At 35.1% G+C, this 27,000-nt stretch overlaps 1 protein-coding gene across 7 annotated transcripts in view; it reads right to left on the minus strand.

Moving 5' to 3' along the window:
- Positions 1–27,000, minus strand: part of Kdm4c (lysine demethylase 4C) — a 365,075-nt gene that overhangs the window by 124,703 nt on the left and 213,372 nt on the right. For all 7 annotated transcript variants that reach the window (XM_074051899.1, XM_074051898.1, XM_074051897.1 and 4 more), the window contains 3 exons: positions 14,379–14,560; positions 12,308–12,521; positions 10,249–10,325 (listed from right to left, as the gene is read on the minus strand). In XM_074051899.1, coding sequence (XP_073908000.1) covers positions 10,249–10,325; positions 12,308–12,521; positions 14,379–14,560 — 473 coding nt within the window. The remainder of the gene's footprint in view (positions 1–10,248; positions 10,326–12,307; positions 12,522–14,378; positions 14,561–27,000) is intronic.

Genomic DNA, 27,000 nt, shown 5'->3' on the forward strand with positions numbered 1-27,000 from the left:
ACTCCTCATTGCCAGGAAGAACCTAAAGAGTTACCAATCTTCAAGAACAAGGGAAATGAGGGCTGGCTGAGTAGCTTGATGGGGAATTTGGTATGGAATGGATTGATGGATTGATTGGCTGGGTGCAGGCTGCTTATGAGAATGACGCTGCTGCTGCTTGCTGACTGTTTGTGTGTCTGCTAGTCAAAGGACTGCGACTTTAAGAGAGAATGTGGGACAGTGCAAGCCTGAGGGCCAAGACTGTGAGAGAGATTAAGGAAAACATGGGACAATGTGAGTCTAAGGAAAGAGACTTTAAAGAATAGAAAAGAAAAAAGACTTGAGAAGTAAGGCCTTAAAGAATAAAGAAGAAAAGAAGCAAAATAAAAGAAGAGAATAATAGAGAAAAGAAGCAACAAGGCTATTGTGTGTCTCCATCTGAGCTTCCAGCACATCTGGCCCCAGCTTTATCTTCTTATTGTTTGTCCTTTCTGCATCTCCAGTTGCCCCCAGTTAGGTCAGGAGAACAGAGCTCACAAGGCTCACAAGATAGCCTTACAGAGAAAAATAAATAAAATTAAATAGTTTGTACTCATAGTCAGCCGTGTTATATCTTATGTTTAATGAGCACGTTCTTTCCAGGAACATTATCACCCAGAATAAAATTACTATTAAAAAAATTTAGAATTTCTCGTCTACTAATGTCCCCTAAGACAAAACAAAATGTGAAGCATCATTCCTGACCAAAACAAAGCACATACAGGAAGCATATCTAGGAATTATTGAACTGCCATTTTGGGCTAAGATGTGTATCCTCATCTCATGGATATCCCATTAATACAAAGGATTTGGACTTAATGACATCAACAGAATAAATGTCATTTTGTAGGCTATACATTTCAGCTAAAATACTAACCAGTTTTAAAACTTTTATCTTTGCACATTTACATGAAAAACTGGCAGTGACTAACTCAAACCATAACCATCCCAAAATATTTTCAGAAACACTTTTAAATAACATAGGATTGTACTCTGAAATATTGAAATTATCTACAACTTGATAATATGTAACCTGACTGTTCATTTGGTATTTTCTACATTTTAAAATTATAATGTTTTTCATCTAATTTACAACACTGACAAAGAAAAACCTAACTACATTTTAACTATTCAAATATCATCATACTACCACTTGTGTGCAAAAGATGAATAGAAAATGTGTCTTTTCCCTAATTTTTTCTTTCTACTTGAGGCATTGCTTACATGAATATGAAACTTAATTTGACATTTGCAGAGCACATATCTGATACCTGTGTAGCAAGCCAGGCACACAGGAGGTAGCAAGAAGCAGCACCTATATACAATTCACCCTTGGTCCAGAGGTGATCTATGTGGAGTTCACTGTATTTACATAAGACTATTTCTAGAATCTTGTACAAAGTACCTCAAGTTGAATATATATCTTCCTTTGTCAAAATTTTATATTTGGCTTTAAAAATTAGCTGGTAATTCTGTCTATTCAGCATAACAACTGACAAATAAACAGCAAAGTACATGATTTCTTAATCCTTCCACTGGATTAAGTTTTGCCATTCATGAGAAACTCTGGCACTTCAGTTTCTCCCTCTTCCACACTTCCTAGGAATCCTTGCAGCCTGTGACCTCAGGCATCGACAGCACAGTATGCAATACAGTGTTGTACGCTCCCCATAATGTCACTCATTATTCTTCCTGACTTTCTTTGTGCTCTTCTAGTTGAAGCATTAAAGATTAATGAGGCGTTTGTTCTCAATCAAGGAGCTATTTATGAATAACAGTTCCACTTACAGAAAACTATGTAGACTTTCTGTCTTTCTCTCCATTACAAAGGGGGTAGGGTGTTTATTGAGCAAAAGAGACAGGAAAGAGCAGAGAAAAATGATTTGTGACTTTTTAGCCTGTAAGCAGTTCCTTAATAGAAAAACTTCCACACCATACCTATGCTGTCAAGATAACTGATGTCCTCAATAGTGCTGTTCTTTTTGGTTAAACTAAAATAATTATTACTACTCTGGTCTTCAGATTGAAGTTTTAAGTCTGCAGCTGTTTGGAATAATTTGCCTCCTCAAGAGGCAAGAGGTGATTTTGAGCCAAAATGCTCAAATACCTCAGATAGGAGCATAGAGTCCTGGCTGACAGTTCACAGAGACAACTCTATGGGAAAGAGCAAGGGAGCAAAACTAACCATGTGGCTACAAACAGCCACTGCCCACTAAAAACTCCCCTACCTTTGAGAAGAACAGGGCCTTTCTTTTTCCACTAACTTTACTCTCATCACCTGGTTTTGACAGTATCACATGGAACAACAAAAACAACAAAAAATCCAGCATATTAGAGTAAGCAGAGTAAGCAGCAATGCCACCATGACCTGTCAAGGGCATAAGCCAATCTGATCTAAAAATCAATGACTCTGATTTACAAAGCCATTTCAGAGCTCTTCGTAAAAGAAAAATGTCAACACTGTTCTTAGTTGGGAAATTGGATTCAAGAGATCATCCAGTTCTGAGGAAGGAATATTCTGGACAGAAACTAGAGTGAATATAAAACAGGAAAAAAAAAAAACCTGTTCCAACTAAGCACCCAATACTACTAATTATTCTATATTACACAAATAATCAAGAACACTAGAAGTTAGTGCTGACTTTATTTTCAATGCAAATGAAAAAAGAACATTCAAAAATACATAAGAATTAGGTCAGGTGTTCAGCTTTCTTCCGACTCTTAAAAAAAAAACAAGTGGCTGAAAAGAATGATAAAAGCGAGAGTACACAAGGGAGGGGTGAGGATAGGTAAGACACCTAAAAAACTAGCTAGCATTTGTTGCCCTTAATGCAGAGAAACTAAAGCAGATACCTTAAAGCAACTGAGGCCAATAGGAAAGGGGGAGTAGGAACTAGAGAAAAGGTTAGATCAAAAAGAATTAACCTAGAAGGTAACACCCACGCACAGGAAATCAATGTGAGTCAATGCCCTGTATAGCTATCCTTATCTCAACCAGCAAAACCCCTTGTTCCTTCCTATTATTGCTTATACTCTCTCTACAACAAAATTAGAGATAAGGGCAAAATAGTTTCTGCTGGGTATTGGGGGGGGGGAGCGGGAGGGGGTGGAGTGGGTGGTAAGGGAGGGGGTGGGGGCAGGGGGGAGAAATGAACCAAGCCTTGTATGTACATATGAATAATAAAAGAAAAATGAAAAAAAAAAGAAAAAATAATTCTAAAGATTAAACTTTGAGTGAAAAGAGGAATGATAAGCCATTAATAGACACTGATAATTTGGCTTAGAGAAAAATAAAGTTCATTCATGAAGCAAAAAAAAAAAAAAAACAAGTGGCTGAAAAGAATGAGTCTAAGTCTAAGCCTAGGAATCTGGAGACCTGAGTATACCACCAAGCCCTGGTTCTTTTAACTCCTGTCAAAGGCAGTAAAGCTGCCAACTCTGATTCTTTATCTGTAAAATGAGACAGATTCTGAGACAAATGAGGAATTGTTTAGTCTTTGTTAGTACAAAATTCTGTGGAAACTAAAAAAATCATATCCCTGCAACTTGCATTAGCTTATATCTAAATTTTTAGTCACTCTGATTTTGAAGGTCCAAAGTTAAATGAAGAAACTACTTTTTCTGCAACAGAAGATTTAAAGAGCCAAAGGACTCATAATCTGTAACATCAACTATAGCACGACTGTCTTTATTCTGAAGTTAGAGATGGAGAACAAAGCACGTGTCAAGAAATAAAGGATATATAATCCCCAACCCTACATTTTCTTTACATCTCATAATCTTCACCATAAAAAACTCCTGCTGCAAATAAGCTTTCAGATTCAAAAGAGAGGGGTGGAGTTGCTTCTTATTAGATGTACCTCCATCTGTAGGAACTGGGCTCATTCAAATGGTGAGGAGCTCTGATAAACGATCTTCACAGTAATTTATTAGCCCACAAGATTTGGAAACACTGTGAGGGTAGGTTTGATACAGAATGTTTCCTCAGGAGGTTCAAGAATACAGTTTTGTGAGGATAATTTATCCAGACAAAAGACTTTACATTCAGCAAAAAAATAATATAGACTAAATAATATTGAAATATATCACATCTGTATAGAAAGAAGACACAACAAAATGCACTAAAATCTGTTGAGCAATACAGGGAAGGGGAAAGGGTAAGGAAGAGTACAATATATTTTATTTATTTTATATAAGTATATTATAAAATACTATTATATTTTATAATTTATAAAATATTTTAATATTTTATAGGTAAAATACCAAGGCAAAACCCCATTGAACAAGATCACACACTTAAACAATGAAGGACAGGAATGTAAAACAGGGCATGTTAAGAGGTGTTAGTAGGAGGGGGAAGATAAATGAAGAGGGTAAAGGAGGATGAATATAGTTGAGGTACTTTCAATACATGTATAATTATGGAACAATGAAAACTGACGAAGTCATTTTAAGAAGGGGATTGGGGGAACAGGGAAAATAATGGAGGGGATTAACCAAACCAGAGGATAATAATACATACAAGTAAATATCATGTGTAATAAATGTATACATGTAAATGTCACAACGAAATCCCCTATATAATTATTGTATACTAATAAAAATGGTTTTTTTTAAAAGACATCACTTTTATTCAGGACCTAAATAAAACAGCAACATGCAGCACTGGAGGCATGAATGCTAGTCACTATTCAATCCCTGTGTAACATTACTTATAACCAAGAAACAAAGAAATGTCAATAGCCACCAAAATAGTCATTTTTAAACACTGCAATTGCATATTCCACTCTTTGTAACAGGCAAGAAAAAGCTTATTCCAAATGATTATTTGCTCACGTCTAATTGTTACTCCATTTTAAAAAACGAATAAAATAAAAGGCACAGTAAATAAATATATGGCCAAATTGAAAAGCATTTCATGTTTGAGTCTTGATTTCATAATACCACTTTGGTACAACTTTATTACCCTGTAGAGTAAAACAAATGTTTTTTAGTAGATAATAAATGCATGTAATTGACTAGTTTATACATTATAGAGAAGGAAAATTCTAACCTTTTATAAAGTGCTTTTTTATATTTTTCACTACAAAATCTAACTTTTTCATAGCATGGTAATATTCACCCAAAATATAATGGATAGCTACTTTTTAATATACTATACTACTGTTAAAAATATTCAAATTATCCTAAATGAAGTGAAAAGGGAAAGAGGGATAACACAGACTAATGGGGGGAATATATATTCTACATATGGAAATATCACAATGAATCTACCCAGATTATATAATTAATATATGACAATAAAAATGTGAAAAAAGCATAAAGGGATTTAATGAAATAAAAAGAAATTTAGAGCAGAATGTACACAGCCATGCATTCTAACACAGCAAGTACACAGGACTAGAGTAAAGCTTTGAAATAAGTAAAGCCTTTGTATTTAACAGGAATTTCAGGGTCACAGAAAAACTGAGAAGAGTAGAGCTTTCTCAAATACCTTCTGCCCCAAAAATGCGTATCCTCACCAGTGTAAACTCCCCCATCAGAGTGGCACATATATTACAAATGATGAACCAACACTGGCAGATCCTTATCTCTCAAAATCCATAGTTTACATTAAGATTATTCTTACTGTTGTACATTCTACAGGTTTGAGCAAATTTGTAATAACAAATTTCATTACAGTATGATACAAATTATTCATTTCCACTAATAAATACTGTATAAAAATATAACATAATAGTATGGAAATTGTCATTTGTCCAATAATTACTAGTATCGCATGCTATTCCTATACTTTCTGGTTATCTATCACCGTCAAAAATATTAAGAAGTACATAAATAAATTTAGCTTTCTTCAAGACCTCCAGTTCTTAAGGAAAACTAAACTAAAATGGAAACACTAAGCAAATCAGAATCAAGGAATTTTAGGGTTAGAATAGAATTTAAATATAAATCTCTGGTCAAAACTTTTCATTACATTGCTCTTAAATCTTCTTTCAATTTAGATACTGTTTAGTATATAAGTATATGAGCTACTACAAGTACCCTGCCTACCTCACCAAGAATTACTTAAGGTAATAAAATGACCCCTAATAATATATAGCATAAACGATACTTCACTTGTTAGTTTTGAAACTAACAATGAAAAACGATAGCATGAGCCCAACACTGCCATGTATGGAGGCTAGCAACTCATGGTCGACAAAATTCACAAATCTAAGTACTATGTGACTTTCTGTGACTTCTATTATGTTAAGTTACCAATCTTACTACACAGTTTGCACTCACATTTATGGCACTCTAACAAAACCCAACAGCCCCCATTCTCAGAAAGGTCAGAGAAGAAATACCACAATTTCTTAGAAAGAATGCCAAATGGTTACATTACCTCTTAATTTAAAAGACAACCTTTATGCAAATTCCTTTTGAACTTCTTTCACTTGCTTATATTTACTTATTGTGCATACTTCTGTATTTTAAATTCTCTAGAAGATCACATGGAAAATAGGCTACAAAGCACTAAAGACTTAACGTTTAATTTTTATCCTAAAAGTAAGGGTTTAGAGGAGCTTTTACTTCTATTTCTTTCATGGGGAGCAGGAAATGTTTCTCTTTTTTTTCCCATTTGTCTCCACTCTTATCCTGCTATACTAAATTCCTTCCCTAATAAATGTTACTATTATCTATTATTTTTACTATAAAAAAGAAAAATAAGTGTTTAGGTTACTAGCCTATTCTAGACATTCAACTATATCCTCCTTCAAAATTGAAAGTATGACTGTAAAGCAGTTTTCAGGTTTCACAGAAATACCTAGCCTCAGAAGATTTTTCAATGTAAGGACAAAGAGAAGAAAATGGTGAGGGAAACAGGAAAGAATGAAATTCTGTATTTTATAGTGATATTACAAGCTTTCCAATTTAATCAGCAGGTATTTATAATGAAAACTATAGAATAGTGATAAAAGATACATAAAGAATCAAAATAACAAGACCCCAACACTAAAATCAAAATACTGATTTTGTACAACTAAAAACAGGGCTAGCCAATGTATTCAATATTCTCTGAAGGAAGAAAAACTGCTCCAAAAGGAATTATATAGACAAAAAAGAGCTGCAAAAAAGTAGAGCTGAAAAAAAACTTAATACAGTTAGTTATAAAACATTACCTCAGACACAAGTTTCAGATCATTGTGTTTACTTTATTGAGTAATACTGATATAGGAAAAGGCCAAAACTTAAAGCAATAATATCTAATTAGTCCTATGAAATATAAAACCTGAATCTAAAGCTACGTATCTGTGGGGGTCATTATTCCATTCCATTTGAAGGTGGGCACAGAGTCATAATCTTAAATCCAAATTTGGATAAAATAAAAAATCTATAATCTCTTCCTCAAGCACATGCAGTTGAAGCTTCAAAACAGCTTCCTTTTTCTTAGCTTAAATGACTTGAATGGATAAAGCAAAGAAATTGTAACAAGACTGGTCAGACTGAGACCTGAATCTAATCTCTGGAAATGGCAAGGGCAATGAACACCAAAAATAAAGATCTGGCCTATGTGACTACATATCAACAACCCTCAGAAAGATCCAAGTATTAGGGGTGTTACAGAAGTATATGAGGCAGGACTCTGTCCTCCAGTTACTTAAACACCAGCAAAGTAATTGAGTCCATAGTGACATCTACACTTTAAAACTGGTAAACAGAAAGACAATCTGGTCAGTGAATAGGGATTCCACCCTTACAGGCATGCTCCATTATCCTCCCCAGAAGAAAGCTAACAAAAAGTTACTATAATGTCACATAAGAATTTAGTTATTTATTGTCTGAGATTGGGTGAAACAATACTTAGGTTACTTTCCTTCCAAAATATTCTTGATTCTTAGCATTATGATATAGCATAATCATATTCTCTCTTTTTAAGATGGCCCAAAAGACCAAAAATCGTATGTTCTCCCACATATGCAGACATTAGATCAAGGGCAAACACAACAAGGGGATTGAACTTTGATCACAAGATAAAAGCGAGTGCACACAAGAGAGATATGAGGATAGGTAAGACACCTAAAAAATTAGCTAGCATTTGTTGCCCTCAATGCAGAGAAACTAAAGCAGATACCTTAAAAGCAACTGAGGCCAATAGAAGGGGACCAAGAACTAGAGAAAAGGCTAGATCAAAAAGAATTAACCTAGAAGGTAACACACATGCACGGGAAACCAATGCGAGTCAACTCCCTGTATAGCTATCCTTATCTCAACCAGCAAAAACCCTTGTTCCTTCCTATTATTGCTTATACTCTCTCTTCAACAAAATTAGAGATAAGGGCAAAATAGTTTCTGCTCGATATCGAGGGAGTGGGGGGCAGAGGGAGGGGGCGGAGTGGGTGGTAAGAGAGGGGATGGGGGCAGGGGAGAGAAATGACCCCAGCATTGTATGCACGCATGAATAATAAAAAAATAAAAATTAAAAAAAAAAAGATGTATCTTTTTAAAACATATACATACCACATGTAATTCTCACATATATCTTATAAAGATGAACAAAACATGTTCAAAACCACTTACCATAAAAGGAAACAATTAAAAAGTAGTATTTGTTTGCAAAATCATATGTCCCTAAATATGCTATAAATTCCTAAATATAGGAATATTTGATTTTCTAATGAGTAACTTTTACCTTCACAAAGCATGTTACATAAGTACTTTCTTTTTAAAGCACATCACATAATACTAGCACAGTTGATGAGAACCAACTTTAAAATCAGTATGGAAAGTCTAGTCCTGGCCTTGGCTCTGCCATGCAAAGAACAATGGGATCTTGGACAACAGGACTGTTCAATTTATTAGCACAGGAGCCAGGCAATAACTGTGGATGGAACAGAAAACGCTGAACATCTTAGTAAACTGGATTAGATTAGATGGTCTCTAAATTCTAAATTTATTTCTAATTCTGCAGGGTGAATTAGAGGACATTATCAATCACACTGATTCTATAAGACTTTACATTGGCTCATACAATGGAATAGGACCTGTCTAGTAAGAACTAGATATATTTACACAGACCTGCAGAAGCAGAAACTTGGAACTGTTTTAAAGATGTTCTGTATTTCCTTGGAATATGTAACCTAATTAATCATACCAAAATATTTTTTGGGCCTACTAATGCAGAGCCTTCTTAAGTAGGATATATGACCTCTGACATCAAATATTTTTTGGACTATGAAGAGTGTCCATATTTTCTTCCCTTTTTCCCTCCATACCCAAAGTGAATACCAGCAATGAATCCTTTAATTTACAGTCACCAGATCTCTACATTACACTGAGATGTAGCTATACATAATGACATAAATTTTCATCATGCAAAGCATATTGCTCATTTGTCCTTCAGGTTTTTAACTTTGATAGCAAGGAAACTTAATATTTTATCATCAGTGATTGTTGAAGAATAAAGGAACTGCTACTCTCACAATTGATAGCATCTAGTTCAACACTATTCTGAGATCACCCCAGTGATGCAATCTGTCAGGTCATCACGTTTCAGAGTGTTCTTATTGCTCTTGAAAGCTAACATAATTTCTAAGAAAAATTAACATAGAACATAACAGAATGACATAGTAGATTAATGGAACAGAAATCAAACATTGGATGCAAGTTAAATTCCAACACAATTTTTACCAAAAACAATTTAAACCAAGAAAAATCTGGGTCTGCAAAATGCAGGATCTTTTTTTTTAAGAAATAATCTCTTTCAAGCTCATGGCAATGCCCAGTATAGAGCACTCTAAAATTTGTTAATGTATTATTAATCAAGGTAAATGAGTGGAAGAAAAGTCTCATGATAGTATGAAAGTTAGAGATGAGCATGGTTACTTCAGGGGTCAGTGGGGACCCACGCCTTGATGATTACACAGAATATTTATTTGTAAGGACTGCAAAAATAGCACTGGGCAGGAAAATAAAACAAAATTTTCAGGCCTTGAAAATGTAAATGTGGACTTGGTAAACTAAAAGGCCCACGAGACTCCAATGTAGAAAACTATTACACAAAATTTACTTAACATTTATTTCTGCAGTGGCAACAGAGCTGGCATGTCAGATGATCTGGAAAAGGCAAAATACAACAACAGGAAAGTGTAGAATAGTACAGAAGAACAAGTGAGCAAGCTTATCTTTCCATTAGGTTTAAAGGTGAAAGGAGGAATAAAGCAATAATGAAATTAAGATACTTACTGCTGTCCACGCATTTCTTTTACACCGCGCACACAGCCATCCTTCACAGATCTCATGAGAAGGAACACCATAACAACCTAGAAAATTATAACATGAATCCTCCATTAGGTCTCTTGTATCTTTAAAATGTTACATTTCACAAAAAAGTAAATAAATAAAGTCAGGACAATGGTCTACTGTACTGTTTGTACAGCTTAGGAAAAAACATACACAAGTCTGTCTCAAAGTAACTTTTATTTCTAATGCTTCATAATAAGATATCAGAGTGTGTGTGGCTCTTAACGCTAACTAATGCTCACATTAAGATAATCTTTGAATGAACAATAACTAAACTTCTAAACTGTCAAGTCTAGTCTTTCACTTACACATAAAAAATAAGATGCAATTCATGAAGCACTTTTGTGAAATATTAAAATAAATAAATTTTGACATATTATTTTTGGAATTAACATAACTTAAAATTACATGTCAAAATTAAATACAGTTGGCTTTAATTTCAGTAATGGGATGAAGGCTACACAGTCCATGATTACTGATGAAAGGATGTCTTCAGTTCAATTTGTCTGGTAAGTCAATGCCTGGCCCAAACTAACTAAGGAGATGACTGATGGTGCAAATATATGCAGTAATTATATGGCACCTAGAAACATGTGACTAGGGTTGATCCCCAGCATGAAAGAAAGAAAAAAATTAAGATGGCTAAACTGGCATCTGCATGTAATCACAGGACTCAGAAAGATAAGGAAGGAAAATGCCAGATTCAAGTCCAGCATGATGGCTATACAGTTAAAACCCAGTCTCAAAAGGAAAAACAAGAAAAGGAACAGAAAGGAAAAGAGCACATTTTATCATCACTTTCTGAAAAAAGAGGGTTTTGAAATATTTAAAAGATTAATTTTTGACATAAGATTTCAGTAAAAAAGCATAAAATACTAAGTTCAAGCACATGTTTATAAAATATTGTGACTAGACTACATAGCTGGCAAATTCAGGAATCAAGATTAAATCTCCATTTCTTGTGTCCAAGTGCTTGGTCTCTTGAATGTACATAATAATGAATTTTATGTGTATGTATGTGCATGTTACAAATTGATATTAATACAAGAAGAGTGCTACTATTTTTTAAGCAAGTGATGCTCAAATTATTTGGGGAAGCACCTGGTATCTAATTAACTCTGGTATAAAACTATCATTGTTCCAGCCTAAACAAAGAAGATGATAGCTATATCATAAACCATTCAAACTACACTGGGATTAACAGACCAGACATAGTATGTTCACAGAATATGTAATTAAGGGCAAAGGACATAGCACACTGGCAGACTGCTTGCATGGATTGCATGAGGCCCCAAGTTCAATTCCAAAACAACAAAAAAATTTTTTTCTTAAAAAAAGAATACAATTTTTGAAAAGGCAAAAAAATAAAGAAAAATACATAGTTCAGTAAAATCTGAAATTATAAAGTGCTTTAAAACAAAGTTGTAGTATATAATAGGTTTTTCAATGTCTTCAATAGAACTTACATGGCAAGCCAATTTTTTACAGATGTACTTACCACTTATCCACCTGTGTAAAATTAACAAATGATTCAGATATGGAGCTTAACCATCTCATTCCAGGGGAAAAATTATTGTAATGACTATAACCCCCTGAAAAACAGTACAGACTACCTTATGAAGTATAATTCTCAGAATTACTAAGGGAATATTCATTTTTCTTTTAAAAAGTCACAAAGAAATATAACCATCAATCAGTATTGAACATTCAAATTCAATTTTTGTATCTTAAATAAAATTCAAATATGTGAAAGGAGCATCCTAATGACACCTCAGCTGGTCGAAAAACAAAAAATCCAGACTTACTCTCCACTGGCACTGCATAAAATGGAAAGGAAAGGATGGCTGTCCACTCAGTTTCACAAGAAGAAATGTGAGAATGACCCAATATTAAGAATGCTAACAGCTCAATGCAACAGACTTGACAAGTTCCAAAGAGGTGAGAAATAAGAACTAGGTAATGACTGAAAAGCCAGTGACTGAAGAATTACAGATGTATTTACTTGCATGAACTTGTACACAGCACTTTGCACAAGAAATTAGAAGACTTGTTCCATCTTCTTCAAGGAAGGCATTGGGTGGGGAATAGTCCATGTTTTCTTCACTGTAAATAAAACACATCTCTGGAATGAGGGGCTTAGTTTTTTCTCTTGACATGGACAATTCATTAAATTTTGTCTCCCATCTAGTATCATTTTCTTCATTGCTTCTATCTGCCTGAAAAACACAACATTTCCACATGAGTGAAAAACATGCAAAAGAGTTCATTCATTCAGGCCACATCAATCCACTAATAACTGTTGCAACCACAGACTTCCAACTTATATCCTACCTGGGTTTTGGGGGTTTTTTATTTGGGGGAAAATGGGGGTTCAGGGAGGGAAGGGAGCAGTACTGGAGTTTGAACTCAGGGCTTTGTGCTTGCTAGGCAGGAACCTGAGTCAATACACCAGCCCATCTGTTGTTGTTCTTAATCCAATTTCTAGTTTTTTATCAGTGCTCCTTCTCAGACTCCCAGCCAAAAGCAAATCCATAGAAACAAGAGAATATTCTGAATGTATGCTCATACAAGAAAGAGATGAGCTACTTAACTGTGTTTGTCCAGAAACAGTTAATGGAATGAATCAATTCTATTGATGTGTTTTGCCTAGTTATTTGTACTAGGTTAAAAACTGCTTTCATTTACTGAAAAAATATTACCTGGTTACCCTTGAAGGAGTATTTTCAGAGACCCATTTTAATCGGGGAACAGCAGTGAAAGAGGTTTCTAAGGCATCTGCCTCTCACAAAGGCTTATATAAAACATCACAGAACTAGTGTATGTGACCAAGTAAGAAAGGATCATGTGCCAAAAAAAACCCCTAAAATAGCTCACCAAAATATATAAAAAATGTTTAGCACTTATTTGAAGACATAACTAATTATGCTTACTAAATTTGCTTACTAAAGCATAACTAATTAACCTTACTCTCTATAGACATCTAATATTAATAAATTTCCCATCTAATAATTTACCTGGAAATTTTTAGGTTATGGGAAAATTGGCAAATTCTTATTGACATAATAATCAATAAGAAGTTAAAATACAGGTTGGCAGAATGGCTCAGGACCTACCTAGCAAGTGTAAGGCCCTGAGTTCAAACTCTAGTATCACCAAAAAAAAAGAAAAGAAAAAAAGTTAAAACTCAAAAATCTAACAGCTAAAACAAAAATGTTTGTCACTCACCAGTGTCATATTCAAAAACATGAAGTAAGTAAACTACTTCTATCTATAAAAATCTAAAAATATGAAATATCATGCAGTCTTCTAAGAAACATATGAAAAGAATAAATGTACTCTTACAAAAACTCTAAAAATGTGATTTTGAGCAAAGTATTTCTGATTCTTCTAGTGAAAGAAAAACCTAAAACACAATGTTCATATCAATACACTTTGTAATATATTCTACCCTAAAACAGCATATAATTCCATTCATTTGATTCCTAAAGATCATTTCTTCTGTGTGAGAGGTGAAGAATGTGATCCTGCCTGAGTTGAGAAACTGTCAGTATAATATGCATGGAATAATGATGGAAACAACTTCAAGCACAGCTGGCTGAGGGGGTGAACCGGATAACTGAGTTTCTATTGAGAACTGGCTGTGTCTTTTGCAAGTTCCACATGGTGAGGTGAAGAAAGACATTAAAAATTAGGGCCCAGGGCTGATATTGATATTGCTTAAGAGAACCATTTTCAAACTTAAACAGAGACCAGGTCTAAGTTCTGTATTTATAAGGCTCTATTTTTAAGCTTTAAGTTTGATGTTTCTTGATAAAAGGAGTAGAAAGGTTAGAATTACTCCTCCCTCGAAATAAACGAAGATACTAAAAAATGATACTGTCAGAAAAATGGGTTCCTAACAAGCATGTAGAAATTGTTTCTTGTTCTAGGAAGGCCATTAGCTAAAAAGCATTATTGAATTCAATCTGATGTGCATACTGGCCTACAATGATTAACAGATGACCTCATGGGTGGACAGTTACAAAGAAAATGCAATAGTGAAAGGATGTGTTGACAGTCACACCCTGAGTTACCTTGTAGTATGGCATGAGCAGAGTACAGATAGCACAGTACGGCTCCATTTTTGCTGTGGCTACATTGTACTCTTGCTCAGCCACAAAGTTAGGAGACTTCGTCTGCCAAAGATGGATGAGAGGTTTTGCCCAGGACTCTGTTTCTTCCACTTCTTCCTCAGTGGATGGAACCTCAGGCAATTCTGAGGGAAGAGGGCATGAAAATACAAAGAGCAGAGATCAAGGGAAAAATAATCACCCTATTTATAAAAGAAACACATATTCCAAAGTGTCTGTGATATTGATCAATGCCAAATACCAGGCCTATTTTGTCTCTCAAATACATGCAGAGAAAAAGAATTAAGGGAATTTCCTTCTCATCCTCATTATCCTTCAAAGACTAGATGAGATCATAGGGACAGAAAATGAACCTCCCTTTGTCACCTTCCTACTCCTACCAGGAAACCTTATAACTTAACTACTTTGGCATTTTCTACCACCATGACACTGCCTGTGATAAAATAAGTCTATTGTCTGAGATTATCTTCTAATAGGGAATTCTCTAACCTAGTGACTTCCTTATCAATGCTTTTATGTCCTTCACCTAAAATAGTACATGGTTGAATGGACATTTATTAATTGGACTTCATTAAATTAATTTTTGTGTTCAAGAACCCATGACAAGATTTATAGAGCACCTATAATTTGCCAAGCAATGTACTGGCATTACATGGATATTAAAGAGATTTCTATGTCGTATCTTTTTATTTCTTCTGTATGATGCTCCTAGAGTATTAAGTCTCTTAAGCATGCATTATCTGTTAACAAAAAAGAAGTAGAGATCAACTCTACAAGAATACTTTGTGAAACCTTACAGAGCACAGCATGCTAACAGAAAAGAATTCCTCTGGCCTATAGCAGAAAAAAGTGTATCTCAGAACAAATGGCAGCAGCCACATTTTATGCTTAATATCTAGAGCTGTGACCCATCCTAAAATTCCTTCCCAGTATTGTCACAGTCTTATGAATAAATACTAAAGAATAATATCCTTAACTACAAAGCACTGGTAAACCACTGTGTTCCAGCCCTTGCCATCTTTGGCTTAGGAGTCAAAGCAGATTACAGAAATAGAACAATGGGAAAAGAATGAAAGAGACTAAAAAGATGTCATGTTCAAACTGAAGAAAAAGGAATGATATTATTTCCATGACAGTGGAATTGTCACTATTATTATCATTATTAGTATTATTATTACAATGGAAAATGCTTCGGACTGAGACAGGGAAGTAGAACTTGAAAACAAAAGGTCCCTATTCCTAATGAAGTAATCTGACTCCAAATGTAAATTGGTTCCACATCCTTTGCCTTACATTGCACAATAGAAGACATACTATGAGGACAAATGGTTGACAAATGAAATATTGGAGTGGAAAACAAAGATGGAGAGAGGAAGGAAAGGAAGGAGGGGAACTGATGGGAATGAAAGGATGTTACTAATACTCATTGTGTAACAATAAATTTACTGCAAGAGTTACTTTATTTGACAAAATGGAAACACACCTGATAACTGAAACACTTATGCATGAGGTTGGTTATAAGCATACATGACATTCCCAAGACATTACAGAGAGACAGGAAATACTTAATTTCTAAAGCCTGAAAAAGAATTAGAAAGAGGATGGTTTGCAGATGATGGAGTCGGGGAGAAGGTGGTTGTAGGCAGAGCTGTGACAGACATTCCAATTATACTCCTGTGACAAGGCATGATCTGGTAAAATTAACAGCCTGCCCTAAACCTTTCACAACACTGAGCTAATAGGTGACCCTCATCTATATCTCTTCTTGCCTAAAGATGACATCACACTCTGGCCCAAAGAGCATCTGCTTTCCACCATCATTGCAAAATCTTACAGCAACACTGTGCAGCACCAGTAACAGAGACCTGGTAGTGTAGAGACCCAGCACTGGATACAAATTCTCTCATGCACAAAGTTACATAGACTCCTTCTTCATCTATTTCAAGGTTTACTTTTTTCTTTTCAATACTAAAATAAAAGGGTATATGTAAGCTTTTTAATTCTAAAGTGACAAGGTTCTCTGTAATATATAAATATACATATTCTTAAAACAAACCCACCCAGTCATCGTACTTACCTTTTATCCCTTTGACAAACTATTGTTGCAATGTTTTATTGGGGCATAAGTTTGATGTCAGTTATTCAGATTTTAATATTGCTTGACAGTAAAAATACTGCTACACTCTGGAATCTATCTATCTATCGAGATGCTGAAATTTCCTCATCAAACTCTTCATTCTTTCCCAATCTCAAAGAACTCATTCTCGCCCTTGAGCCATACTACTAAAGCATAGACTAATCCTGGCTATTACAGATTTATGACATTCATGTAACTGGAAAACACAAACCTTTAGGGATCCAAGAATGCTCTAGGGGGAAAAGTCCCTTCAAGATATCTCAATATTTTTATAATCACATGATTATAAATAAAAACCCCTTCCTCTCTCAGCTCCCAAACACTATTCTCTACTCCTCTTCCTGGTGATTTTCAAGGTATCTTCATTGACTTTTGAAAAACACAATTTTGGGGGCCAGAAGCATGATTCAAGCAATAGACTGCCTGCCTCACAAGCATGAAGCCCAGAGTTCAAACCCCAATACTGAACGCCCCTGCCAAAAAACCTTTTTAATGTTTTCTTTTATCACTTGGCATCATTCTGCCTAGGAACATACCAATTTGCCCATTCTCACCATTTTTTAAACTTCAGTTGACAGATGGACATATAAATATTTCACTATAACCTCTTGTACATAATTATACTATAACATCATACATTTTGTAACATTCTGCATAAAGAAAGATCAACCACTATGGAAAACAGCATGGAGGTTCCTCAAAAAACTAAAAAAAGAACTGCCATATGATCCACCAATTCCACTCTTGGGAATAAACCCAAAGGAATGTGAGTCAGGTTACAATAAATGCAAACCCATGGTTATTTTAGTATTATTCACAATAGCTAAACTATGGAAACAGTCAAGATGCCCCACTACTGATGAATGGATTAAGAAACTGGTATTTATATACAATGGAATTTTATTCAGCCATAAAGAAGAACGAGATTTTGTTCATTGTAAGTAGATGGAGAACATTATCTTAAGTGAAGTTAGCAATGTGCTAACTCATGTGGAATACAGACCTAGTACAAATATAGCAATACAGGTCACACTAAGGGGAGGTCACATACAAGAGGGAGAAGGTAAAAGAAGGAAGTTAAGAAGGTGAATACAGTTGATGTACTCTCCAAGCAAGAATTAATAATGAATTTTTAAACCAGCTGTAACCACCATAGAAAGGGACTAAGGTAGAAAGAAGAAAAATAGAGGAGATGAACCAAATCAGGCTATAATACATATATAAATGGAAGTGCCATAAAGAAACACTCTGTGTAGCTATCTTAAATAAGCAAAAAGGTCATTATTTTCTTTTTTTCTTATACAAAATCAGAGAACTGGAGGGTGAAACAGGTCCTGCATGTGTGTGTGTGTGTGTGTGTGTGTGTGTGTGTGTGTGTGTGTGTGTGTTACCAGTGAGAGACAGGCAGAGGTGAGGAAATGGTAAAGAGGGGTAAACAAGGTGCAAATGTGACACATGTATGTAAATGGAACAATGATCTCTGTACAAACTATTCCAGGAATGGGGAGAAAGGGGATGAAGGAGAATGGTGGAGGGGGAGAATTCAAGTGTGATATATTTAATATATTGTAAGAACTTTTCCAAATGCCACAATGTACCCCTATGCAGCAAAACAATAAAAAAAATAGAAATATCTGCTTAAAAAAAAAAAAGAAAAAGGAACTTAGAGATTTGTTTTCCTAAAACTAACCTAAGACACAGCAAAGAGAATTTAGAATACACAGAATTTTTTAATGATGATAATGGGAACCACTGCTAGCGGGTCACTAGAAGGGGTCCACGGAATATAGCCTAACCTCCCAAATGTGAAGGTCCTGCCTAAAGGCCAGATACAGAATGTTGCCAGCCCAGGAGTAAGTTGCCCTGGATACAAGCAAAACAAAACAAAACAGAAGTGAAGACAACATTCTAAAATATGTATAAACTTCCCCTAACCCTTTTCTCTACAGAATTTATCTCATAACCCCTAAAAGAGGTAGAAAGTGCAAAACTATGTTTCAAAATATGAGGTAATTTAGTGACCCTTAAAGTGAAGATGTTTACATTTTGGAAAACAGATGACTGGGTACAACTTTAAGGAAATTAAAATTACATCTACATTAAGTTGGATAAAATTGCTGTTTTGGTAGGGTAAAACAAACTATCAAATTCTGACAATTTCATGTATTTCAACCTAACACAACAATTCACTTTTCTCAAAAGTAAATGAACCATTCAATTGTAATATCAAAAAGTGTTCGCCAGGGTTAAAGTGGTAGCACATATGCCTAACAAGTGTGAGGCCCTGACTCCAAACCCCATTACTGCCAGGAAAGGAAAAAACAAATAAAAACTGCTGTCAGATATTTTCTACAAGACTTTGAAGAATAGCAAGACATACATGAAGTCAAAAAAATCCAAGTTTTTGAAAAGAATCAAAAGTTTTAACTGCCATCTTGCAATCCCCATGCTTTCAGCACATCCAGATACCAGACCACGACTTCAGGCTGGCCACGGTTTCCAAAGTTACAAGATAATGTGTGAAAAGCAAAGAAAGCAACTGTACTATATAAATTACAAAGTAAGCATATTTTGCCTCTAATTCAATCAAAACCTGATTAACCACTAGCATAATAAAAGTGAGGTATGTTTTTTATCTTTATTTCCCATGTTTTCACTAAAGTCAAGACCACTGGGACTTCCAATAGAATTTAGTGACAGATAAGTCAAGCTCAAGAGAGAACACCCAACTATCCTTACAAAAGCAAATGCTAAATAGAATATTCATTTGGTCTTAGTGCCAATACCACCTAATATTTTTGTCCACATAATGCAGGAAAACACTGACCGTGACCTATCCAAAACCATTTCAATTCAATGTACTTAAAATCAGCTGAATTTGCCAGCTTATTACTTATACACATAAACATGACTATGCTTCTTATGAAAGTATATTACCTCAAGCTAGTAACAATTAATGGAACAAATAGAAAGGATCATTATGCAAAAATTAATAACATCTGTAGCATGACATGCAGCAGCTATCATGAAATTGCATTTGTTTTTCAAAATTGGCAGAGAAAGGGACTTGATGTAGAAGGAAATACTTTCTTTGGGAATGTACTTATACCACATTATTTTCCTTTTTAATGAAAACCAGTCATAAGGCAAGGACTAAAAGGTTCCCTCTCATATTATACTTTTACGAAATTAAAGAATTTTAACAGTTTGAAAGAAACTTTGGATCACTAATCCAAATCCTATTTCAACATACAGATGAGCCTTGAAGTAATTGCATCATTCAGTTGTCCTAGGCCAGATAGTCTTTAACTGATACAGAAAAACACAGCTAGATCTCAGCCAGATTACTATGAAAGAGACAAGTGAATATTGCCATCTGACCAAAAAAAAAAACACATGAATGCTTTAATATTTACAACAGTATTTGTTTTTATTACTTAAAATAACATTAATAAGCTTGAAAAAGAAGAGATCATATTTGGCCAATACACTGACTTACTCCGCAAAATAAAACAAAACAAAAAAAAAAAATACAGGCAAATCTATATCAAAATGGCTAACAAAAAGAGTTAGTTACAGCATGCCAGGAGGAGGAGGGCAAAATTCTCCCCTAAACGTCAAAATTCCTATTCTAAATAATGTCTTTTTATTTGAGGGACAATTGCAAAGTGTCCAAAAGCCAGTTTACATTGTACAGTGAGTAAATGACAAAGGTTAAAGAATTCAGAAAATACCACAGGAAATCTCAAAAGAAAACAAAAGTTCTGTATCTTAAACAAACAAAAATACCTTTTTTCAAAAATGGACAACAAGAAGGTAAAACAGGCCCTACCTGGAGGAGGAGGCCCTACCTCCAGTGGGAGGGGGGAGGATATCAGGAAAGGGTATAAAAGGGTGAATATGGTAGAAATATTATGTACTCATGTATGAAAATGGAAAAATGAGACAGGGCGGCAGGGTGGGGGGATAAAGGAGAATGGTGGAGGGGGTGAATTCAACTATGATATGTCATAAGAACTTTTGTAAATGCTACATGTTACAGTGTACCCCCAGTACAACAATAATATAATTTTGGAAAACATGAGAAAAATGAATAAAAACTCAAACTAAAGCTCTAATACAGAGAAATTATTGGGTAGTTCCAGACTGGGGAAAACATGCTAAGGTCCAGTTTAGTATACAATTGAATTATAAGCACAACCTAAAAAGAAAGAATGTGAAACAGAGAAAATCAGTTCAGGAAGGAATCAAATTTTATCAGACTGGAGTTCCTGAGATTTCACTTACTTGAATGACTTTAAATGTATACATTTTATTCTTCTACAGAACTGAAAGCCTACATTAAATGGGCTAAATAATGGTCAGACACTAAGAATGATCTCTATTTAAAGAAGTACTTTCTGTCTTTCCCATCTCTATACTTAAATATTCAATCCATTTCTGAATGAACTATAACAAATAGAAAAACTTGCAAAAAAAATTACTATAACATTGTCTGAAATACATTCTTCATTTAACCCTCAAAGCACACAAACAATAGAGAGACAGGATTAGGTCTAAACTGTGGTTAATTTCAAAGAAATGTTTCACAACACATTACAATACTAGTGGAAAAAAGTACTGACTGAGCAAATTATTCAGACAAATCAGATGAGGAATCAAAAGTCATAAACAGGGCATTCTTCTGAATCTTGCCAAGATTCAAACTTATACATGGGGTCACCTCTGCATTTTGGTCAAATGGCAATCAGCTACTTTTAAAAGTAGCTTTCAGTAAATCATCTTATCCTATTTTGGGGCACTCACAATATCCCCAAACCCATGGATAAACCATAGATTTGTTAAGAATTCTGATCACTCATGACACATCTTTTTTGTTTTGTTTTGTTTTATTATTCATATGTGCATACAATGCTTGGGTCATTTCTCCCCGCTGCCCCCACCCCCTCCATTACCACCCACTCTGCCCTCTCCCTCTCCCCCCTACCGCCTCAATACCCAGCAGAAACTATTTTGCTTTTATCTCTAATTTTGTTGAAGAGAGAGTACAAGCAATAATAGGAAAAAACAAGGGTTTTTGGTAGTTGAGATAAGGATAGCTATACAGGGAGTTGACTCACATTACTTTCCTGTGCATGTGTATTACCTTCTAGGTTAATTCTTTTCAATCTAACCTTTTCTCTAGTTCCTGGTCCCCTTCTCCTATTGGCCTCAGTTGCTTTTAAGGTATCTGCTTTAGTTTCTCTGCATTAAGGGCAACAAATGCTAGCTAGTTTCTTAGGTGTCTTACCTGTCCTCACACCTCCCTTGTGTGCTAAAGCTTTTATCATGTGCTCAAAGTCCAATCCTCTTGTTGTGTTTGCCCTTGATCTAATGTCCACATGAGGGAGAACATAGGATTTTTGATCTTTTGGGCCAGGCTAACCTCACTCAGAATGATGTTCTCCAATTCCATCCATTTACCAGCGAATGATAACATTTCGTTCTTCTTCATGGCTGCATAAAATTCCATTGTGTACAGATACCACATTTTCTTGATCCATTTGTCAGTAGTGGGGCATCTTGGCTGTTTCCATAACTTGGCTATTGTGAATAGTGCTGTAATAAACATGGGTGTGCAGGTGCCTCTGGAGTAACCTGTGTCACAGTCTTTTGGGTATATCCCCAGGAGTGGTATTGCTAGATCATATGGTAGATCAATGTTTAGCTTTTTAAGTAGCCTCCAAATTTTTTTCCAGAGTGCTTGTACTAGTCTACATTCCCACCAACAGTGTAAGAGGGTTCCTTTTTCCCCGCATCCTCGCCAACACCTGTTGTTGGTGGTGTTGCTGATGATGGCTATTCTAACAAGGGTGAGGTGGAATCTTAGTGTGGTTTTAATTTGCATTTCCTTTATTGCTAGAGATGGTGTCATGGACTCATGATGACATGAGTCCCAGCATGTCATCTGCAGCCACCACCAGAAAACAGTGAACTGAGCAGAGAGCACAGTGCGGGTTAGTGTCCAGCTCTTGAGGTGTCAACATGGCACCCTTAGTGTACAGTGGCTTTAGAAATATCATGAAACTCCCACTTACACAAGGGAGTTCTGTGTACAATAAGCACAAAACAGTGAGAACACAGGAATGAAGAGTAGGAAAAGGCATAAAAATGTATATTAGAAACAAATGTGGTAAATTTTCAAAAATAAGAAAACACTGATAAAGAAATGGACACGTACAGAATGAAAGCATCAAAGAACAAATAATAAACCATAAGTACAAAGGAAATGCAGGGGGTTTGATGAAATGCATATTCAGATTATAAGCCTAATGTCAGTTCAGGAGAAGTTCTGGAATTTCTGTCAGCACAATTATTATAGTGCTGCTGCCATGGGTTTAAAAAAAATCTAAGCATTTGAATGATATCAAAAAAAAAGGAGCAAGGAAGCAAATGCCAACAACAAAGCATGGAGGTATTGGTTAAGCACTTTCTAGGATCATCAAAATATTTCCAATGTAGTGAAACCTGACTGAATGTTATCATTTAACTTTATATCAGAAGCATTATGCTCAGAGTGTTAAATATGGTACTCTGGAATTTTTCTCCCTGACTACATATTGTTTTATTGAGTTCCTGAACCATACATAATTTAATCCATTCCCTATTAGTAAACATTTAAGATTTCAACTTAAGCTTTCAACATTGTCAACTAGTCTCTTCATTTTGACATATTGCATGGTATGTGTGTACTGTATATTGTCTATCTATGTGTCTGTGTATGCACATGTGTATGTTAAATGATTTCGTAACAGAAATATAAAATCAAAAGAAGAAGAAATTTTAGTTCACTAGTAACTTCTTTTATTTTGACATAGTCTTGATCTTCTTTTCTTACTCTATAGTCCTTTCTCTACTGTAGTAAAAAAAAAAACAAATCCTAGGAATAAATCTATTCTCTGATCATATTTTAACTGTATATGCTGAAGTCAACAATAGATGCATCATTGCTCTGCTGGCGATGTGAAACAAAAATAACTCACCAAACCACAATAGGCTAATCCTTAGGAAGGACTCATTTACTGACCCAAATAATATCATAACCTTGGGGTCCTCAATACCCCAAAGCATTAGCTACATCTGCCTTTTAACTTTGAGGGAGTTCTAGGATTTGACATGGTGGTAAAGAAAATTCTAATCCTGTCAGAGTACAAAACTGAAATAGCTGACATTAAATATAAAAATTGCTCACATTTATATAGATAATTAAAACAGCATGTTTTTCTAAACACAGAGACTATTAACTGGACAAGGATTTAGAGTGCTTTATATTTGGAGTATTTCATAATGTATTGAAGTTTTTTGCTATCCTTTTAATGGCTGATTTCAAGATTTAGTATTCAACTTATCCAGGGCTTCCCTGATTTGGAGGAGTCCAAAAGTTATTTAGCCACAGTGATTGGAGTGAGAAGTTGGCTGCTAAGGACTTGCAAGAGGAGAGGAGTCAAAGTGGAAATATAGAAATACAGACAAATAATGAGGTACAGTGGAAGGAACCAGAGGTATGAAAGTGCAAAGAACATGTGAAGAATATGCACAGTAGAGGTAGAAGAGGTGAGTGGTAAGAAGTGGCTGAAAAGTTCCAAGAAGGAAAAGGATATCTCCAGGTAAAGCAATAGCTTCAGGAAAATCAAGGGAAGAAAAAGCATTAGAAAATATCCAGAATGGGGAATTAAAAAAAAAAAACCTACCTGAAAGGATGGAAAGAAGAATTCAGATAGGGGAACTGAGGGAAATGAAGCAAAAGAGAGAGAAGCACACACTGTATTATGAATGGCCTCAATCCCACACTAAGGAATTAAATTTATTCTGTATTGAAATAGGAGGCATCCTCACCAACCAAAGGTAAAGAAATATCCTGCAGGTTTCTAAGGTGTTTGCCCCCTCCAAATGGATTAATCCTCTCAATTCTAGTATTCCTTCCCTTTGGACACTAAACATGGACAAGAGCACAAATGTGCCAAAAATATCAACACAGCACAACAGGAGAATGGGTTATCTTCCAAATCTCAGTTTTAATTCAATTTGTATAATTATTTTAATACCAGAAAATTTTTTTAAAATAGAATTTTAATCCACGTTCCCATATTAGCTTGTACAATTCCCAAATCTTGGAGAAAATATAGTTGGAAATATTTCAGTTAAAAAAAACAATTTAGTGTATGTGAATTTAAGGTTTTTTGCAAAAAATGAATTAACATTAGTTTTTATGTAACAGTGCTCTAGTCTAATAATCATTTTTATTGTGCAATTCCCTCTTCCTCACTAACACCAACTATTATGCCTTGCTGATAAACATGGAAACTATTCTTCAAGGAAAGAAAACAAGCTGAAAGTCAGGAGATGTTTGATGATCCTGTATCTATGGGATCTACCACCAATCAGTATGATTTCTACAGTTTCAGGCCATTTATCAAAGAGCCAGAGCAGGGTCCTAAAGAGAACAACTTAGAGGTGACTCATCTCCTATCTGCACAAAAGCTCAGTCAGGTACCATTTCTCTCTATTGGGGGGTCACAGTCCAGCTTCAATAGAAAAACACTAGTTTATTAACAGGGCACATTGACCATTGTATGCAATTTCTCAGATGCACTAATACAATTACTCTCCCATAAAAGAGAAATGCAAAAGGAGCTAAGTAGTTGAGGTACAAAATCCCCAAGGGCAGTTTGTGTGATCCCAGTGAGTGCCAAACCGATTGTACATCTCAATCTAACAAGAATAATGTTCAATCAATTCTAATAGTTCAAATAACTTGGACTCAGAGGGAAAAGGGTGAGGTAACATTCAAGTGCCCAATGATATATTAAAGAATATTTTCCATTTTCATTTCAGAAGCTTGTGAAATTCTTTAGCCATAAGAAAAATTTTACAATCATCCATGTTTCAACAAAATATTTAACCTTAAACCCTTGAAACAACTTTGTTAATCTAATCGATTTATAAATTTTGCAAGCAATACAGATTGAAACCAGAACTGCTCCCCATGGAGAAGCTCCATGTGATTGCTCACATCAAAAAATACTTCCTGGGAAACAAGCACAACAGAGAAAGCAATGTGCCTTATATTTTAGTGTAGCCCAAACTAATCAGAGAAGAAATGCTGAAGGCAAGCTATGATAAACTGAAACAGATATGGTGTAAGAGCTCTTCTTTGAGATAGTAGCTTTTTCTAAATTGTTAATTAAGGTCACCTGCCTGTAAGGCTGCTGTCAAGGGAGCAACTCAATAGGGTTCAAGTTTCTTGTCTGTATTAAATACATTTACCAGACCATATCAACAATATTAGCAGATTTTTTTTCTTTTATACACTGTCTTTTGTAACATATATTTAGGTAGGAAAAAAAGACCACATAAGGGTGGTGGTACATCCTATACAACCAATCCAGGATGGAATTCGGGTTTGAATAATAAAAGTAATGCAGCATATTAGCATATATTTCCATAATTCATCATGCTGAGTTGTTCATTTTTTTGTTTTCTGAGGCAAGTCTCACAATGTACCCCATGTTGGCCTTGAACATGCCATCCTCTGCCTTACCCTTCCCAATGCTGGGATTACAGATGTGAAACATCACACCTAGCTCAACTTCTTCTTCTTCTGATTTTATTTCAGCTAGCATAAATCATTTTCCTTCTAGTGTTGATAAAATCAAAGCACAAATTTGTATAAAGTAAAAGATAATACATATGAGTATTGTCTTTTACAAATTTTTACAAAATTTATATAAAGTAAAAGATAATACATATGAGTATTGTCTTTTACAAATACATATGAGTATTTTGTTTTGCTGAAAATTGAGTTTGAACCCAGGGCCTCACACTTATTAGGCAGGTGTTATACCACTTGAGCCACACTCCTAGACCTTTTCAGCATTAGCTGTTTTTCAGGTAGGCTTCCCACATAGCTGGGATCATAAGTGAGTACCAACCACCACACCTAGCTGATTGATGGAAATGGGGTCTCTTAACTTTTTGCACAAACATCCTATGCACTTGATTCTACCTCGTAAATAACTACAATAATAGTCATGAACCACCACTCCAGGCTTGAGAACTGATTCCTAACTCCTGGAAAACCTTCTGGGAATGACAAACTTTAGGATTTACAACAAAAGACTTTTACTAATGATTCTAATAGATTATTTGAAACAAGTTTTTTCTCTCCTTTTTCTTTCTGTGGGACTGGGGTTTGAACTCAGGGTTTCAAACTTGCAAAGCAGTTGCTCTTCTGCTTCAGCCACACATCCAACCCATTTTGCTTTGGTTATTTTGGAGATGGAGTCTCTCAAACTATTTGCACAAGTCACTCTCAAACCGTGATCCTCCCAATCTCAGCCTCCCAAGTAACTAGGATTATAGACATGTAATCGAACTATGTCAAGCAAG

Source organism: Castor canadensis, chromosome 13 (genome assembly GCF_047511655.1).
Source record: "Castor canadensis chromosome 13, mCasCan1.hap1v2, whole genome shotgun sequence".
Taxonomy (NCBI): domain Eukaryota; kingdom Metazoa; phylum Chordata; class Mammalia; order Rodentia; family Castoridae; genus Castor; species Castor canadensis.